The following is a 19446-nucleotide window of genomic DNA, read 5'->3' on the forward strand; positions in this document are numbered from 1 at the left end:
AAAACAAAACAAAAAAAGAAGGCAGTAATAATACAAGGAAAATCTTTTTCAAGCTCTTTCTTTGCAATGCGGTCACACACACACACACACACACACACACACACACACACACACACACACACACACACAGACAAAAGCTTGCTAATATAATTCCTGTAAGTGGGTTCTAATTTCTGTCAGTGTTTTTGAAATCAGTACAAGTTGTCTCAGAATGTTTACACACAGTGAATAAAGCAGGTGGTAAATTCAGAGAAGCTATTTGTGCTATTATTATTTATTGTTATTATTATTTTGGTTCAAGAAACTAAAGCAAGTGTAACTCAGTTTTAGTTTCGTTTTTCCATTGTCTTCCAAATACTAAACAGAAAATAGTACACCTTTTCCTGCCAATCACAACAGCTATGTGCAGAAACAAAATTCAAACACGTGCAAATGATTCACAACATCATGACACATACAAAGATGCATCTGAAATTACATTTGTGTTACTTCACTCAGCAGGATCAAATGACACTGTTTTGCAGTGTCATTAACCATCAATAAGAAGTACCTGGTAGATTCGAATGATGTAAGCCAGGAATGACAGTGTCTTGATCTGGGCAGCAATGAAGTCTGCATACAGCTCCTTGTTATAAAGCTTGTGTTGCCTAAAAAAAAGAAACAAAAAAGTCATTTAGTCCCATCAAAACACTGATGACAGTGTTAATGATGATGTATGCCTGCAGTAATTACAGAGGTTAAAATCGTGGGAGTCAATTCTACAAGGGTGACTTATTTGCTTGCGTCACAGCTATTACTGAATGAAGCAGAAACTGTTTCTCTGTACCTGCTAGAGACTGCTGAGGTATTTTGTGTTAAATTAATTCTGCTCCATTTCCCTTCTGTTCAGAATGCTTAACAAAACCCTCTCCCCATCCAGAAAGGTCTCGTATCTTACTAAAACAATTTTTTACCTTCCCCAAATAGGTTTTAGCAAGCAAAGAGCCAAGCAACACTGTCAGCTAACTTGGCATTAGCAAAAAGAAAGAAAAAGAAAGAAAGAAGAAAAAAAAAAAAGGAGGAAAATGAAATCAGTTCCTCAAACCCATTTCAAAGGCTGTAAATTGGAAATAAAATTTATTACTCAAACTCGTATCTGAGATACACTCCCACGGCTCACACAGATGCTTTTAGCCAGATATACGTTTACCTGGCCTGGGGAGACACTTGAAGCATGATGGTGTTCATGATGAGAGGCACAAATTCTGACACCACATTGTGAATGTTTAGTTTGTACAGCTGAGGAGACAGAGCAAACATACAACCTGAGTTACTACACAAAAAAAAACCTCCAACATTTTGATATATACATTATAATGTATATATCAAAAATACATTGCTGTTATTTAGTGTTTCCTTTGCATTTAGATTACAAGTTTTAAACACAATATATTATAAAATGTTTTATAAGCAAGAAAACGTCCCATTTTGAAGCAACCTTCATTCTTTTTTTCTCATTCTGGAACAACGTCGCCTTATTTTCCTGTGTGAACAGATGTGTATATTACAAAAGTTCAAGAGTATTACACTCACTTGATACATCAGCACCACTATGATAGGCAGCTCTGCTAGCACCTTGAGAGACAAAGAACCCCGCGGGATGATGGTGTGCTTGAGGCAAAAAGAAAAGGACAAATGTAAGTCCTGAGTGACACAAAAGCTGGACATAAAGACTGTTTCCAGGAAATGCAATACTGCTGCATAAAGAGGAGGTAAATAGCTCAGTGGAGCAATAACAACTACTGTTTGCGTTCACATTTTCTGGATTTTTGGAGTTATGCTTCCACTGTAATTTTTGTCCAATGAAGACCAGAACTCATTTTAAGGAAAAGAGTTTATGAAATTTACATTTAATAATGGACAAAGTTTCCCAGCGAGACAAAAATTATATGCAGCATCAGATTAAACTGACAAAACTGTATGGCTTATAAATGTTCAGTTTACCCGGAGCAGAGAATTCATTACTCTAATAATGCTGAATCCTTGTGTGTCTAAAATGTAAAACAGGTCGCTGCTTTAAAAATAAGAGCACAATGTATTATTTAATACATTTTATATCATGGTATTGTTGCAGTTGCTCTTATTGTATCAAAACAGTACACTACTACCCTCCACTGGCTGCAGGCAGTACTGTAAAAAGTAGACAGTATTAAGTCGAAACAACAGCTAGAAAGGGGCGGTTAGCTCACTGTTCGTGTTTCACTATCTTCCCTCTCAGGTGCAGTCTTAACCAGCACTGATGTGATCATCCCCACCATTTCTGGTGAGGGAACTGTGTTCTCTGCTATCACCTGTGGATTCTCAAAATACCTCGCCTAGAAGAAAGTAGAAATAGAAGGAAATTACGACTTGATAAAGATACAGGTGGCAAGGAAGGCGAGCAGTGAGAGAAAACAATGGCAACTTAAAAGTGCTTTCACTAAAAACAGAGTCACATCAGAAACAACACTTTTACTATCACTATACCCAAAACCACCTGCTGAAAAGCCTGTACTTACAACAACTTTAGGAAGGTCTTTGTAAATCTGCTTCACAAAGTCCAAAAAGTGGTGAATCTGGGAAGAGAAGAATACAGTAAACATGTTGATCTAATACACACAAACTACTTAAATGTTCTATTTTTCATGAAAAGTTACACAAGTACTTCTGCCCCTGCCGTCTCTCATTCAAGTCTTGTTCTTCTAAACATGTTTAGTTTGCTAGTCATATTTTTATTGATCACTGTGTGTTTTAAGAGATAAAGTATTTACTGTATTTGTTAATTATGACTCATCACATCTAATGACCATTTATAAAAAAAAAAGTGTCCTTCAAGAGATCATAATATTTCTTCATTAAGGACAGCATTTATGATAAATGGCCTGCTTTACTTAGTCCCTAAGGACCCCAAAGCATTTTACACTACATTCAGTCATTCACACATTCACACACACATTCACACACAGGTAATGGCAAGCTTTATTGTAGCCACAGCTGCCCTGGGGCGCACTGACAGAGGCGAGGCTGCCGGACACTGGCGCCACCGGGCCCTCTGACTAGGGCTGCTCAGTTATGGCAAAAATGATAATCACGATTATTTTCACTGAAATTGAGATCTCGATTATTTGACGATATTTATTTAACAATAACAATGTATTGAATAATGGCTTTAAAGATTGTCAAAAAATAATATAAAATAGTGTGCAAATACTGATAACAGTGCAAATGTTTGCAATATAAAAAATAAATGAAAAATGTAAACATCTATGTTTAGTGAACTTTGCAGTGTTGCTCTGTGGTGCAGCTACGAGGCAAAGTTTACACACTATGTCTACTTGATCCACGTCTGACTCCGCGAACCCATAATGTTTCCACACCACTGAAGGTTGTTTTTTTTTTTACCTCTTTTTAACCAACGGCAGTCACTCTCCTCTCCAAATAACTTCTGCTTAGCTTTCCGAGCTTCCCTCGGGTCCTCTTAATTGATGTGACGCGTGTTCGAAACGCAGAGAGGTGGCTCGATTTGTTACACGGAGCAGCGCGAGAGTAAAGTACGAGGGAGGTGCTAATAATCGGCTCAGTCATTTTTAATGATCGTTGAAAGCCCAGATCGTAATTTAGATTAAAATTCGATTAATTGAGCAGCCCTACCTCTGACCACCACCAGTAGGCAACGGGTGAAGTGTCTTGCCCAAGGACACAATGACCGAGACTGTTCCGGCAACCTTCCGATTACAAGACGAACTGCCAACTCTTGAGCCACGATCATTATGACCAATGATCAGGTTTTTTTTAACTGATTATTAGTTAACTAAGAATTCAGACTGAAGACACACATAATATCAGCATCATCACTTTCTCAAATGTCATTACAATGCCCAACAAACTTTAAACACAGAACACAAAGATGCTCACCTCCTGAGAGATTGGAGGCCGGAACTGTTTGTGTAGCTCAATAATGATGCGAAGGCATATCAGCACATTTTCCTCACTTTCAATCTAGAAAAACAAAAAAACAAACAAAGGGGGAAATATAAACATAAAAAGCAGCCACCTGACTTCATGTGTGCAATGCATAATTACATATATGATAAATTACTAATTCCTACTATTCACAGTGAGTGGTAAAAATCAAACATCAAGATGCAAAATATTTACAGTAAGAATATTGACAATATAATTTTAAAGCACCTGACAGGTACAAAACCATAAAAATCACGATGTTGTAAGAAAACAGGGGTTCATACCTCCAGGAAGCGGAACATCACAGAGAGGATGTTCTTGGTGTGGGGACGAAGGTGCTCATTTGTTGGAATGCGATGGATGATTTCCAGCACTAGCTTTCGCAATTGCTTAAAAAATTAAAATAAAATGAAATAAATAACAGGTAATCACGTTTAAATTAAGAATTCAAACTTCATTACACTCATATCATTTCAATTCAGTTCAATTTTATTTATATAGCGTCAAATCACAACAGTTGCCTCAAGGTGCTTTATATTGTAAGGTAAATATCCTACAATAATACAACTTTGATTAAATCCAACTGTCACTAAATTCATTAGATGTGTTATAATGAATTTCATTGACTAATGTACCACAAACATTTAACAGCTCTGTAAGGGGGGGAAATCCATGCTAAACAGTAAGTTTGGGTAACTCAATCAATTCATGCAGCTTTCTCTGGTTCTGCAGTTCTGTTCATCCTTCTACACTGTTGTGCTGTCAGGTGATAAGCTTTGTTGATATTAGCTGTAGATTTTTCTGCACACTACTGAATATAACGGAAATAAGTTAAAGTAACTCAGTCACTCAATTTGTGCATTTTGCTGTTCATCCATGTAGATTGTTTTGGTGTGAATTGATTAGCTTTGGTGTTATCAGTTGTAGAGATGTCTGCATTTAAAAAACACTTTCCTTGTGGTGCTCTAAGCAAAACCTCATGACTCAATTACTGAAAAGTAGGCACAAGTCATCATCTTCAGGGTCACTGAAGGAGCGACTTTTTCTAATGTTTACATAGAACAACCAAAAGATGCAGCTAGCTAACAGTACAGCTCAGAGACCGCTATCCAATTGATGGGTCTAGTTCAGTTATCCATTGATTAACATTTCAGTAACCGTGTCCTGTTGATTTAATCAAGTGGTGCTTTATGTAGCAAAAAGATGTGATATTAGTTCTATTATAACAAAGAGAAACCAGACACTTTTACAACAGGTATGTTAAAGACTCACACCAATCTAGATAGATAACACATCTTTTTAAAGTTACCTGTGTTGGTTTTTCTTGAAGAAACTGCACCTCTCCATCCTGAAGAAATGTAAGGAAGCGAGGGATGATATGTTCTAAGAAGGTGGAGTACTGAGGTGAAGAGGTCACATTCTGAAATAGTCAAGTACAAAAAAAAAAAAACAACTTTGTTACAAGCGTTTTCGTGTTTCTGCAGGCTTACATTAATACATTAGAAGTTCTCATCTGATAACCTAACATCCCATGGTAATGACCAATAGGGCTTCTGGTGTAGCCTGCATTACCAAGCTAATAGACAATATTACCTATACCAATACTTTACTTTATATTCCATCTGTGGGTCTTTGTTTACAATACAAATATGAAGGCAAGTCAATTTTAAATAACAAAACTGTGTTATAGACAGTTATTTGGAAATTTCCTTTTTCAAGGTTTGTTTACCTACATGCATCCAAAACCCACTCAGATATAACTTCTCATTACTAATGGTGCCACAAATAGATTACAAGTATAAATCCAAAAGTTTCCTGTATTAAAGCATTTTCATCTTTGCAAATATTCTCAACATTTATAATACCAACATTTTTAAGGTTAGGATTCCAGTTACCACTCAAAATCTCACACAATTACATTTTAGTAAGATCCATAAAACCTACCAAAAATCCACCATAATCTATCTTTAGAGACAAAGAAAATGAATCTACTCCATCACAGATTGGAAACATTCATCAAACTCACCTCAAAGTTCTCGCTGACCTCCTGCATCATCTTCAGTTTAGTTTCATCAGCTGGAAGTTGAAGGACAAGAGTGTCACCATTAATCAAACTTGCTAATGATACAGTTCCAGGTGTCACTGTTATCTCCATGTGCTCAGCAGGGGCTCTCAGATCTTATCAGTTTTACTTTCAGCGTCCAGGCTAATCAAAAGGTACATCAAGAATCACACAGACACACACGCACACACTCACAAGCACTCTCCCACACATACGTACCTTTGACTGGACTAAAGCATATCGCTCTCATCACATCGCTCATGCTAAGCACAGGGACCTCATCTGAGCAATTTTGGACACACCAAACAGGAGTAACGAGCTGCATCTAATAACTAATGTGCATAAGAAATGTGCCTTTCTCACATTAACTATTCCCTTGCCCATCAAAAAATATGTACATTTATTATTTCATATACTAATTGCAAAATTCTGGGTGGACCCTGAAGTTTAAAGTAACAATTTCGCCAACAGCCACTGCTACTGATATTTCAGGGTTTTGTTGTTAATGTCATCTATCTCGCTCTTTATAAACAAGGAATCAAGGAAATCTGCACCGTATAAGATAACTGAATCTTTTAAAGTTGCTCAGCTCCTCATCACATTACCTATGAACATTTAGCTTGTGCAAAATTGATTACCGTTAACTATTGTCATTGGTAAATGTCACTCTCTTTTTGATTAATGGCAAATATCAGTGAACAAGGCCAAAATCAACTGACACGTCCACAACACTTTTATAAATAAAAAAAAAACTAATGCACACACATCTTCCTCCTAATAACCGTTAAATATGTATGCCAAGTATCCATACTTAAATTGGATAATGCCTCTAAATCCCAACAATTTATCTCTAACTGTTGGATAAAACCTTTTAAACCCATAAGGGCATTTATGTGTTTAGAGGCTTAAAAATACATGCAGCTATTCAAACAATAAATCTGCATTTGAAACAGTAATCCTCACAAAATCAAATAGATATTTTCTAAAACTAAGTAGATTTTTCCAGATTTTTCAAACACCTGACACCAAAAAATACACAGCAAGGTTTATGAACTTACGTGTGTTCGCATCTGTTAGAGCTGCCACAAACTGCAGGTACTTCTTCATAAGTGTGGTCTGGTCCACCACAGTGGGACTGGGCGCGGGTACAAAGGCCATGGTGGCAGCACGGACAGACTGGGATGCAGTCTGCACAGGTCTACGCGATCACTTTGAGCTCATGTACACTACCTGCAAGAGGAGATAAATTACTTTACTTATCTTTGCATGCAAAAAAAACAGAAGATGTATCTGATGAGCATTCAGGTAAAATTAGTTTGTAACAGGAAACCTACTGCGTCCCACCAACAAACCGGTAACGTCCATAATAAATAACATGCCAATAAATGGGCGCAGAGTGATGACATCATTATGCATCAGTTAGCACAATTTCTGTGCACTCTAATAGCGTTTGAAAATTTAAATGAAAAAACTTGGGGTTTCGGCATAAAACCGGAACCAATGTTTTGTTAAGACGCATTGCAATCTTAATGATTTACTCAATGAAACACAAATTTATACACATTTATTTTAGAGAACCAGCTGTCGAACGGCAATGCTAAGCTAGTTTCGTTAAAGAAAGAAAGCGCTCGCGCATCCCAGAACATTAAACTCCTTTAAAGAGACTATAAACAAGAGCCACGAAAAAATAAAGCACATTTGCTTCAACTAAAACCTACCCCAAAACACCAGTATCTAAGACTCCCCAAAACTGCTTATATTTATCCAAAGTTTGTAAGAGAGAGCGAATCTTTCACTTACCAAACGCCACAGACAGGAAACTGTCCCTCGCCTGTATGCGCCGTGCTCGCGCTCCCGTTTGCGCCCAACGATGTGTGATATCTCTCCGCGTAATGCATATTATAGCTTCTTTTTTAACAATGAAATATGGTATTATGATATCTGTTTAGCATTTATATGTGCATAATAGTGACAAATTCGTTATTAAGCTCTATAATAATACATTTTTTAAATGAAAAGCTGTTATCCTAGTACCCGCGGAAGAATATACAGTGTAAAACAGTAGCTATAAGACCATCATTTTCGATGGTCTTCTGGCTCCTAGGCTTCTACAGTAGAGGAAGTAGTAGGCTAAGTAACATGGTTCCTGGAGGTAATAGGCTTCCCAGTGGGGCAGACGTTTCACCTTGAATAAATATAATATAAGTGGTCTTTGTGCAAACAATATATATTCAAATATAAGCAATCATTAATAGAGGACTTAAAATAGAAGTTTGTACTGATGACTTCGTTTTACAAATAGGCAATTTGAAGCTTTTTTTTTTAGTTATATGGATACCTGCTTGCCATGCTATTCCACAATACTGATGGGACAATACAATACAATAAATAACTACTGTAATTAATAACAGGTCGTGAGTTTGCATTTTGGAAAGCCAACACACATGTAGATGCCTTTCAAATGTTAGTAAAATAATGTTTTAAGGGATGTGTTTACACAGAGTTGAACAGATTTTGCATCAGTAGCAGTGCTGGAGGACAGTAAACGTTGTCCAGGGGTATATTGCTCTACATAGCAAAAGATCAATAGATAATATTAATAACTAATCACTAGTGTATGCGGAATTGTATTTAATTGGCCATGGGATGGAGTGATATTTAATCTGAATTAAGTTTATTGACTAATTTGTTCCATGTCTTTGTGTTGCTTTTGTTAGTTATTGTGAGCTGTTTTAACCACAAGATGGCAGCCTACTGAAGCTGTTTCTGGAGTCTATCCATGTTCTGAAATTACCAGTGCTCAAAGTAAAGTGAATGTGATGCCATCCAGGTCATTGCTGGGGGGGAATCCAGCAATGACCTGACACTGACATGAGAAATCAATCTGGCCCTTCAGTTGAACTCTCACCTGTTCACTGAAGCCTCAATAGAAATGCTCTCAATGGAAGACATTCAAGCTCATTTGAATAATACAAACTCTGTTTTTGCCTGTATTCCCTTCACCTATTTCCCATTTTCCCAGCAAAATCTATTTAAAAAACTAAAGATGCCCCCATACTTTGCCACCTTAAAAAGTTATACATTTTGCAATGAATGTTAACAGTGTTCATTGATCCTCTTGACTCTGTGAAGCGAGTCACAAGCTAAACAGTTATTCTATGAGATCAGAGCATGTAACCTTTTCATGATCATTTTTAAAACAGCCCCCGACTTTCATTTTGACCACATTAAGTTGCTGTCATGCACGCTTTTGTGGTTCACAAATGACAGTGTAGGGATAAGACTTGAGATTTCTTTCTTTTTTTCATAATGCTTGTTTTAATAGCTCTGGAAATAATGAAGTCTGGTTGAAAGATGATCATTATTTATCTTGCATAATCTATCAAGCATGTGTCCTACCCACAAGCTTTGCTAATGGGTTTTAATTCCCTCCTTCACAGCCCTCCTCCTCCTCCTCCTTCCATAGACTGGAGCCACTGGCACAAAGACTGCAGAATGAGATATCCCTCTCACTGAATGCCACATATGATGTAAGAGTTAATCTGACATATAATATGACTTTCTCATTCTCCTTTGCACTCTATGTTCCCTAAGTAATAATGATCTGCTAAAAGATGTTTGTCTCTGGCTTATTGCGCTGTCCTGTTTGTTTCATCAGTGTTTTTTTTTTTCTTTCTCTCCCTGATGGGGGCTTTATCCTGAGAGGGAAGAGTGGATGACACACTGGTTTCCAAAACCACTCATCTGTCCATTAGATATGTGTTTTTCTCAGTGCTCTGCAGCGACTGGTGATGCCCTTATGATGAAGCCGCATCGCCCCTGCATTATTTCTTCCATAGAAAGAAGTGCACTTTCCTTGAGACTGGTTCTGAATCATCAACAATACCCAAAAATCTATTCATGCATCTGAAGCGCCCGTGGACATTCACTCTTTTTTTTTTAAATCACTCCTGAGGTCTGTATGAATAAGAGACATGTTCTCTGTGACACAGGCAAACACTCACAGCAGAATCTCCTCCACGGTGAATATGCTTGTTAATGAAAATCATAATTTTGTAACAGCACTGACGTCCCAAGTTTGTTGGCCATTGCCGGTAGGTGAGTTATGTCTTTATCCTATAGTAAACACAAAGCAGATAGTGAGAGTCAGCGTTAAAGCGTTTGTGTTTAATCAAGACGTGTGCACGAGCACAAGCAACTGAACCCCATGGGCAAACTAACAGCGTTGATGGTCAGTCCCTGCTGTCCATTACTGCTTAAATCATCAAACAGATTTGCAGTAATATTCTCTGAAGGTTTTGGGGCCATCGTCCTGCTGAGCTTTGCACTGACATGAACTAAAACTACGAAAGGTGCCAAGTATCAAACTTTAATTGCTTTAATAATATTAAACCAGTGAGTTCTAACTTTTATGGCCTATGAACCCTTATAAAAAAGAAGCTGTGTCTGGACTGGTTGAAACCTCCGTGACACAGTTCAAATGTCTGAGGTGTTAGATGTTTTATTGAAAAGAAAGAAGAGGATCAAGCCCAGTGATTTAAAAAATGTTCTAGACAAAAAAAATAGAACAATCCGGGTACCACACTTATTTTTTTCTCCACAGTTTTCACTTCCATGTTGATTTTTTGAACGTTAAGTTGCCTCTTGGTTGGAAACCTGACTATATCTAACCGTACTTATGTACTGTATGTTGTAATGTTACCCCTAACTATACTAAAGCTTGCATGGCAATTAAAAATTGTTCCAACTAAAGTTCCAAGAGTGACAATAATTGTTGCTCTTAATGAGAATTTTTCACAAATCTGGCTGGAAGACAGCCACGAGTTCTCTGATTCATGTGCTTCCTAATGAGAGAGCGTGATGAGTCAGACGTGACAGCTTGCGATGCCTTCATTTTATTTAACATGAAAATAATTGTAAAATGTTTAGTCTTTTACCAACTCTGCATGCAATTATCTAAGTCTTTGATCATATCTTTGGAGAAAATCAAAATCTCCACGAGCTTCATTTCTGCTGTTCTAAATCCCAGAATTGAACAGTTTTTGCTCAGCACTGCTTCCATTTTATCATCCCCTAGTGTAAAACAGCTTTGATTGACTTTGTGGTTTGGATCATGGTTGGATGCCATCTTCAAAGCACAGTGGTAGGCCTTCCAGTCAGCACAACAGGCTTTATTGACCTTTTGCAACTAGGCAGGCAACTGTTGCTAATTGTTTACCACCACATCCTGTTTCTCCACTGTTGGCTTTATTGAAGAGACTCACCTGCATTGGGAATCATTTGTTATGTTTTTTCGCAGCTGCAATTCAGTCTCTAAATTGCCTTGAGGCCACGTGTGTTGGTGCAATGTTTGAAAAATTTATGCATCCAAACTCAAATCGATTCTTCTTCTTTTTAATTTTTTTTTAAATTGATTTTATTGCAGGACTTCCATAAATGTGTTCTGAAGTTATTCTATTGTTTATTATCCATATACCTCAAATTCTACCACATACAGCGCACGCTCACACATATGTCTGGGGATGGGAACCGGGTAAAAAATAAAGCATGATAACGTGTTGGAAGGCATCCGTATGAAAATAACCACGCCTTCTAATCGACCACACCTTTCAATCCTATCAATTTCCGACAACGACTTCGAGTCTTAGAGTCTTAATCAGCTCAACAAATCATCATTTAAGCAAACAGTTCACCTATACTCGGTGACGTCAGCCTACTACAACACATCCAGGACTTTTCACAGACACCTTCTTTTGGTAATCCTCTTTATCGAGAGGAGCTGTCTGATCAGCACCACACTGTGAGCTCCGTTCGTGCCAGGAATAGTTCCGTTATCACAAGCCACATTAATGGGCTTACACTCCCCTGATCGCATTTTCCACTCCTGATTTTGCCGGTCGGACATCATGTCGCTACTTTGTAAAGATAGTTATACATGATGCTTTTTGCGCAGACCCGTTTGGAGTACACTTTTACGCACTGAACTCAACATCGGGCTCGCGTTGGAGTGCTGAGAATTTAACTGTGAGGTTTTCACCTCTTTCTTGACCTCTCTGAGCGACACAAGCCGCCGGTATGTTTTCACTCTTGTCCGGGATGTTATGTTTTTGTGCTCTGGGATGTGGTCAGCTAACAAACAGGCAGGCGGACGATGGAAAGCGCTACATTTGCCGGGCAATACCCCTCACGGGCGATGCCAGTTGCCCTGTGACTTTGCTACCCGAGTTAAATGCCGGGGGTCAAGAAGAAGAGCTCAGAAACACGGTCATGCAGCTAAGGGAGACGATTTTACAACAGAAAGAAACGATTTCCAAACAGATTGGCACCATCAACGAGCTTACCACCAAGCTGTCTCTGTGCGCGTCAGCAACCACCGATAGAAAGTACGACAAAGGGGGAACATGGGGCAAAGACAAACAAAACACGATGGGGGACGTTCCCGGGGATCCAAATGAAACTATCGACAATCTTGGAAAAACCATGCAGGGGCTCAAGGACCGACTGGAAAACCTTGAGGTAAGAGTCATTGCGCAAAGCATTGTGCCAAAGCCCGAACCTAAAAACCTGGTTTTCTTACGGATTACGGATTTAAGGGGATTAAAACAAACTGTCGATTCGCACAAAAGCAGAGCGTGACTTCTAAGAATTGTTACTGAGTTTATCGTGGAGAATCAAAACAGTATGTGGGAAGAGATTATACAGCTAACTGGTTAATTTCTCGTGTGACCTGCCTTCACTTTTCTTGCGCTTTCAATAAATTGAAGAGTCTTTTGTTCCTATAGTCTTACCATGACTACCACACAGTATGAAAATACTCAGTTTCAAGCCCAGTATGTGCCTCCCACATTAAAATAAATGAGTGGATTCTCCTGACAGGAGAGGAAAACTGACTGAAATACTTTTATTTAAACTCAATCTGTAAACCTGCCAATCAGTCACACAGAAGCTCACAGCTCTCAGGGGGGCTTAGTGCACATCCTGCTTATGATAACTGGTGATGTTGATCCTTCCTTAGCAACAGCAAATGAGGGCCAACATATCTGGAGCCTCGTTCCCCAGTGAGCTCCGTGATCTGCTGCAGCAACGTCTTGGAGAACTGGAGAAACAGCTCCTGAAAAAAGTCAGCACCTTGGAGGCGGAAAAGAGCATGCTGTCCAATGCCACAGCTGCCTACAGGCTGAAAACAGAGAGCACTCTAAACGCATTGGTAGAGAGGATCAATGAGTTGGAGAAAGGTACAGCCAAACACAAACTCACATATTTACATTACAATAGCTGTAGAGAACAAATCAAGAGGAAATGTTATTTTGAGATATAAATAGGTTTCAATGACATACAGCCCATTTAACAGATTGGATGACTACACAGAGAATAGTCCCACACGAAAGGAAAATTACAAGAGTGGAGAAAGGCTGCTGCCCTCTGCACTCAGAATAGTCAAGATGATCTTATGAATCACCAAAGGTGAAATAACGGGTGAGAAGATTAGCCTCATGGGTCACCTCTCCCTCCTTACACCACGGGTCTTTTCTGCCGATCTTATTACAGGCGGAGGAGACTTCATATCCCCAGAGCAGTTTAAGCTGTCCCTGCCCCAGCGTACCAACTACCTGTATGGCCGTATCACCAAGAGCTTGCCAGAGATGTATGCTTTCACTCTCTGCATGTGGATCAAGTCCAGCGCCAGCCCTGGCATAGGCACGCCTTTTTCTTACGGTGTACCAGGGCAAGCAAATGAGATTGTGCTGATTGAATGGGGCAACAACCCAATTGAGCTTCTCATTAATGACAAGGCAAGTAATTAAATCAGATTGAAATAGTGATTTAGTAAAAATCATATTTGTACCAAAACACACGTTTCAAAATTATAATGTCTTTTTGATCCTAGGTTGCTCAGCTTCCCCTGGAGGTTCGCGACGGCAGGTGGCACCACATCTGCATCTCTTGGACCACGCGAGATGGTCAGTGGGAGGCTTACCAAGACGGGGAGAAGCTGGGAGCTGGTGACAACCTGGCAGCCTGGCACCCCATCAAACCTGGAGGAGTGATCATCCTGGGGCAGGAGCAGGTGAAATGATACAGTAAAATCTTTGATGAATGTCTATTTTTAGATTCATCGTCAAAAAAAGAATGTGTTGCAGCTATGTGCTCTCAACTCAACACGCTCACATTACTGCAAGAAGAAAATAACTTGAAAATGCTGTACCAAGCGCTTCGACTAATAAGACGCACTATTTATGAGGTGTCTCTGCAAATTGCAGATGGAAAGAAGAAAATTACCCAGATTTAAAGCGGCACAAATGAGATCCAGGCTGATTATCAGAACAAAACAATTAACAGAAACAACAGTGAATCTATCACTGCCCACAGCTGCTGAGGTCGCTAAATGAATCAATGTATTATTACCTCTGCCAAGCAGGTAATAATGCATGTTTTTATTGACGTTTGTTTGTGTCCCTTTTAATGGCTTTACACAAAACCTGCCCAGTCTATTTTCGTGACACTTCGTGTTGAGGGAAGAAGCCATTAAATATTTGGTGTGCATCCAGATCCCTCTTTAAAAGGCATGAATGGCCGTTTGCTGAGGCTTGTGGTCTTTGAGTGCTGTTATCGTTTAAAAAAAAATCATATTACTGTTCAGTTCTGCAGGGAACATTTGGTATCCAAATCACTGCTAATCAAAGTTTACATAGCAGCATGCAGAATATTTATGTGATTGAAGGGAACCTAATTTCCACTTCCATATTTATATTCTTGGTTTCTGTTAGAGTAGCTTTGCATGATTCACAGTACAAAATAACTCCTCAGTTCCTCCTCTACCTGAGACGAGCCTTTTTACTCCTCTCCCTTTATAACCAGACTCCTTTTAAGCCAGCTTTCTTCTGAATGGCTGCCCCTTGCACTCTGTACAGTAGATCGGTTGGGACTGCTATTCTCACAGCCAGAGTTGTGTGTCTGAAATGACCATATTTAGTATATCCACTGTCTTTGACATCATACAGATTCAAGACTAGAAGAGTACATACATCACCAAAGCCGATGTCAGTTCTCTATCTTAATAATAATAATAATGGATTGCATTTATATAGCGCTTTTCAAGACCCTTAACGCGCTTTACAATTCCACTATTCATTCACTCTCACACACTGGTGGAGGCAGCTACAGTTGTAGCCACAGCTGCCCTGGGGCAGACTGACAGAAGCGAGGCTGCCACATCGCGCCATCGGCCCCTCTGGCCATCACCAGTAGGCGGTAGGTGAAGTGTCTTGCCCAAGGACACAACGACCAGGACAGACAGAGCTGGGGATCGATCGATAGATTCATGAAATTTAGCTTGGTAGTTTTATCATACTCTTGATTGCAAACACATAAAACCACTGGACTTTATAGACTACACCTAACAAGGATTGCAACTGCAGTGCAGACAGATGACTGTGTCAGATGATTGCTTCAGGTCAAGCTTCTCAAAATTGTGTGAAGATGGTGTGAAAAGGTGCTTCAACTGTAACAAGGACCAGCTTGACCAAGGTCAGGAGAATTGTTTGTCTAAGGACTTTGCACTCTTATCTGTCTACCACAAATTTTCTACCAGATATGACTAATAAATATTAAGTATTTTTCATATTTTCATTTTGAAATCAACAGTTTTAAAATCCGTTTCCTAAGTTTTGTTTCTCAAGCAGTTTATCCGTCAAGGGAGAGAGATTGAGCGAGAATCTGAATGTGAGGCAGAGGCTGGCTTAAATAACTGAAGGCGAGCCACAGGAGATCACAGCAGGTGGCACACAGGGAAGCATGATAGATGCTTTGCCAAAGTGACATAGGAAAAACAGGACTATATAAACACAGAGGGCTGAACAAAGGAACACAGCGGGAACTAAAAGAATAAAAATGAAGGCATGAACCAAAAAACAAACAACTGTAAAACTGAAAATTAAAAGAGAAGAAAAGAGTCAATAATATCACAAGAAAAAAAAACTCAACCTCTGTTAAAATAATAAATTAATCAAATCAGGAATTCAACCATTCAGTGAACACATAATCAAGACTACAAATGCTAGAAGAACAATAAAAGCCAAACAAAAACCAAATATATTAACCGTGAATCTAAAGTTCAAATCAACATGAATACCCATGATGCTCTCACGTGATTGCTTATATTTGTTAGTGTTACTAAATTATGAAACATAAAGTCTTTACAAAATGACACATTTCTTAGAAAACAGATAAAGGACTTGACCTCGTGTCCAAGAGTACTTTAAAAGACAGTACAAAAGTTTAATGAGCAGTTCATTCCCACTGACTGGCTCTTCCTCCGCACTGGAACAGGTAATTACGTTTGATGATGTTGTTGTCGATGCGGTTTAAATTCACATCCTGCTGTTTATGGCTCTTCCAGGACGTGGTGGGCGGGCGCTTTGATGCCGGACAGGCTTTCGTGGGCGAGCTGAGTCAGGTGAACATTTGGGATCGCGTTCTGAAGCCCGTCGAGATCCAGTCTATGGCCAACTGCACTTCGTACGTCCCTGGGAATGTCGTCTCCTGGCTGGCGAGCAAAGTCGAAGTTTTCGGGAGGGGAGCGTTCAAGCGGCCCTTGGAGATATGCCAGGAGAGGTTGCCCAACGCTTAAAAAAACCTCTCAGCCTGTCATTTGATTTATTAATGTTTCCATCCATTCAACTTTTTTTTATTTTAAGTAGTCTGTTCATACTGTGAGGCAGCTTGTTCATTTTATTTTTTATAGTTGGATGCTTTTCATAGTCTGGTTTACATTTACAGCTTTGAGATTACTGAACCAATTCTGAAAAAGACCCCTTGAGATTACAGCTGTGACATTTTGACCGTTTGGTGTGATCCAGCCTTCAGGGCCACACATCTAAGTGTTTATTGTTTCGCCCAGGCTGATCACAATCACCTCTGCTTGCGGTTTCCAGTGGCAATTAGAGCGCTCCTTAGTGACAGCAGTTTCTTCATCACGATTAGGATACTTGGCTTCAACAGCTGTAGCAACATAATCCCCGTAGGTATTGGTGCTAAGACGTAAAATGACCCCCACACACACACACACACACACACACACACACACACACACACACACACACACTCACTCACTCACTCCAAGCTCTGAAGTAAAGAAAATCCACTCTAGTGCAGCACACTTGTAGTATGACAAACACATTAAGGTTCAGACCGACGTTGCCATTAACATGTGAGCGAGTGTTGCGTGCTGTGTAGGAGGAAAGATTAAAAGGGTGGCTAATGTTATGCCACCTCTTTAACCAGGCAATAGCACTGAGCCAACAGCAATCTGCTCCTCACATGTTTGGCTCTTTTAAAGGGATAATACTAAAAAAAAAAAAAACAGAAAAACCCAAAGACCATATTTCATGTGGCACTGATGGATGAAGCACATCAGCGATTGAAATAAATCTGTGTAAGACATGCTGCTGATTTCATTTTATAGCTTACGTAGTGAAAAACAAAAGTGGGATGCATATCTGTCACCAGTGCTGCTGCTCATCACTGTTCTCTCTTCCTGGCTTTTTCCATCACAGGAAATGGTGAATCATTTTGAAAACATACACACAGCTTCTGTGTTGTGATGACAAAGAGTGAAAAAAAATTAAAACCTTATAACATGTGCTTGAATGTAAATTTGAATGTAACTTTCCATTATGTAACGTCTCTGTCCAGAAAAAATAAGTATTTTTTTAATGTGGTCTGTTTTTAGCACATTTGTAAGGCTTTCTCCACCCTGTCCTGTGGCCTTTTCATAGAAGTGCCATTAAATGTTTTCTAAGTGTTTCCAAATGTTTACCATGTACAGAAAATGTGGAAAATAAAGATAATTATTCCTGCAAAATGAATTTACAAGTGAACACGAGTGCTCTCTGTGAGACTGTTTAAAAAAAAATCATATGAATCTTATATGCCAGTTTTAAAACCATCTTGTTTGTTAGGCGTCACACGAGTAAGACAGACTTACTGTCTTACGGCTGTTCAGACTCTGATGGCTTCAGTCAAACAGCAACAGATGTCCCGGGTGGATTTAGCAACTCTTAACAGATGAGAAAGGTCAGGGGTGACATCATGGACATTCTCTATTAGACAAGTCTGCCACAGCCTTGAAACTACATGACACACATTCATTATTTGAGTTATTTAAGTTTAAGTTTCACTAAAATCCAGAATTATGAAATCATATAGAATACCATCTTTTTATATGTTAGCTTAGCCGCCCAGCTTGAGCAAAACAAAGCAATCGGTTAAGTTTGACAGGTGAAAAATATTTTTTGCATTTCTCAAAACCAAGAATTGTCAAAACCTGTTATACTCTAAAGGTCTTTGAAGATGGGAATATTAACTGTGCTCTTGTGGATTAGTAGCGAAGAATAATTTATATAATTCACACAGGTTGTTTTCAGGAGAGGTAAGCATTTAAGAAGCTTAGGCTGGTCAAAAGAAAGCAAACCCTTAAAGGTTCAGGACATAATAAAAATAAGCTGGTTCTTAGCAGGTCTTAAAAATGTAATAGACACACAGAAGCAGTGTGTAAAAACTAAGTACACCCTTCCTGCTTCCACGGGAATTAAGAGGGTAAGTATCAGCCAGATGCTGCTAATCAAATCCACTTGATTAACTGATCATCAGAAAGTGTGGCCATTTCTATGAAAGCAGAAGCTTTTGCAGTTCGCTGCTCTGGAGCATTCAGGTATTTGGTAACACAATGCCAAGGAGGAAAAACTTCAGCAAGGATCCTAGTAGAAACAACTATTGCTGCCCATCAATCAGGGAGGGGTTATAAGGCCAACAGATTGGCAGATAATGGACTGCCAATCTTCTCAGGACTGTGCAGTGCTCAGAGAAATTGAGCACTAGACAGTGAGTACATCAGGAAGATTGCCACAACTCACAGTGTGCTTAGTAAATACCTCAGGCAGCAAAAACCTAAGAAAGAAGAGGAGCAAGCCGAGGAACCATCATGGAAGGACAGGCCCCTGCATGATATGTATGACTGGCAGATAGAGCAAGTAGCAGACATCCAGAAATCCTACCAGTGGCTAGACGAAGCTGAAAGACACCAAAGAGGCAAAAATCATGGCAGCACAGGAACAACCAAGTACAAGATCCATAGAGGCTGCGGTCTACCACACCAGGCCAGACCCCAGGTGCAGGCTGTGTAAAGATGCCCCTGAGACAATCCAGCACATAACAGAAGGATGCAAGATGCTAGCAGGCAGAGTATACATGGAACTCCATAAATAAGTGGCTAGCATAGTATACAGGAACATCTATGCAGAATATGGCCTGGAAGTTCTGAAGTCAAAATGGAAGAGGCACCCAGTGGTGGTCAAGAATGACTGAGGTAAGATCCTGTGGGACTTCCAGATACAGACGGACAA

At 39.4% G+C, this 19446-nt stretch overlaps 2 protein-coding genes across 4 annotated transcripts in view; one reads left to right on the forward strand and one right to left on the reverse strand.

The window, feature by feature from the left end:
* Positions 1-7941, reverse strand: part of LOC120728366 (transformation/transcription domain-associated protein) — an 80478-nt gene extending 72537 nt beyond the window's left edge. For 2 of the 3 annotated variants that reach the window (XM_040023201.1, XM_040023198.1), the window contains exons 1-11: positions 7844-7941; positions 7102-7273; positions 6008-6057; positions 5291-5401; positions 4266-4370; positions 3934-4017; positions 2538-2594; positions 2229-2354; positions 1573-1650; positions 1190-1278; positions 551-647 (exon numbers count right to left, since the gene is read on the reverse strand). In XM_040023201.1, coding sequence (XP_039879135.1) covers positions 551-647; positions 1190-1278; positions 1573-1650; positions 2229-2354; positions 2538-2594; positions 3934-4017; positions 4266-4370; positions 5291-5401; positions 6008-6057; positions 7102-7201 — 897 coding nt within the window. In that variant the 5' untranslated portion in view covers positions 7202-7273; positions 7844-7941. The other variant, XM_040023199.1, reaches the window with a different exon arrangement.
* Positions 7942-11618: 3677 nt separating this feature from the next.
* nptx2b (neuronal pentraxin IIb) lies at positions 11619-17931 on the forward strand. The gene is made up of 5 exons (XM_040023202.1): positions 11619-12559; positions 13059-13278; positions 13592-13836; positions 13932-14111; positions 16443-17931. Exons 1-5 carry the CDS (start codon positions 12119-12121, stop codon positions 16671-16673), a joined length of 1317 nt encoding a protein of 438 aa, XP_039879136.1. The 5' UTR covers positions 11619-12118; the 3' UTR covers positions 16674-17931.
* The last annotated feature ends 1515 nt before the right edge of the window (positions 17932-19446 follow it).

This window comes from Simochromis diagramma, unplaced genomic scaffold (assembly GCF_900408965.1).
Source record: "Simochromis diagramma unplaced genomic scaffold, fSimDia1.1 OVJJ01000208.1, whole genome shotgun sequence".
In the NCBI taxonomy this organism is placed as follows: Eukaryota; Metazoa; Chordata; class Actinopteri; order Cichliformes; family Cichlidae; genus Simochromis; species Simochromis diagramma.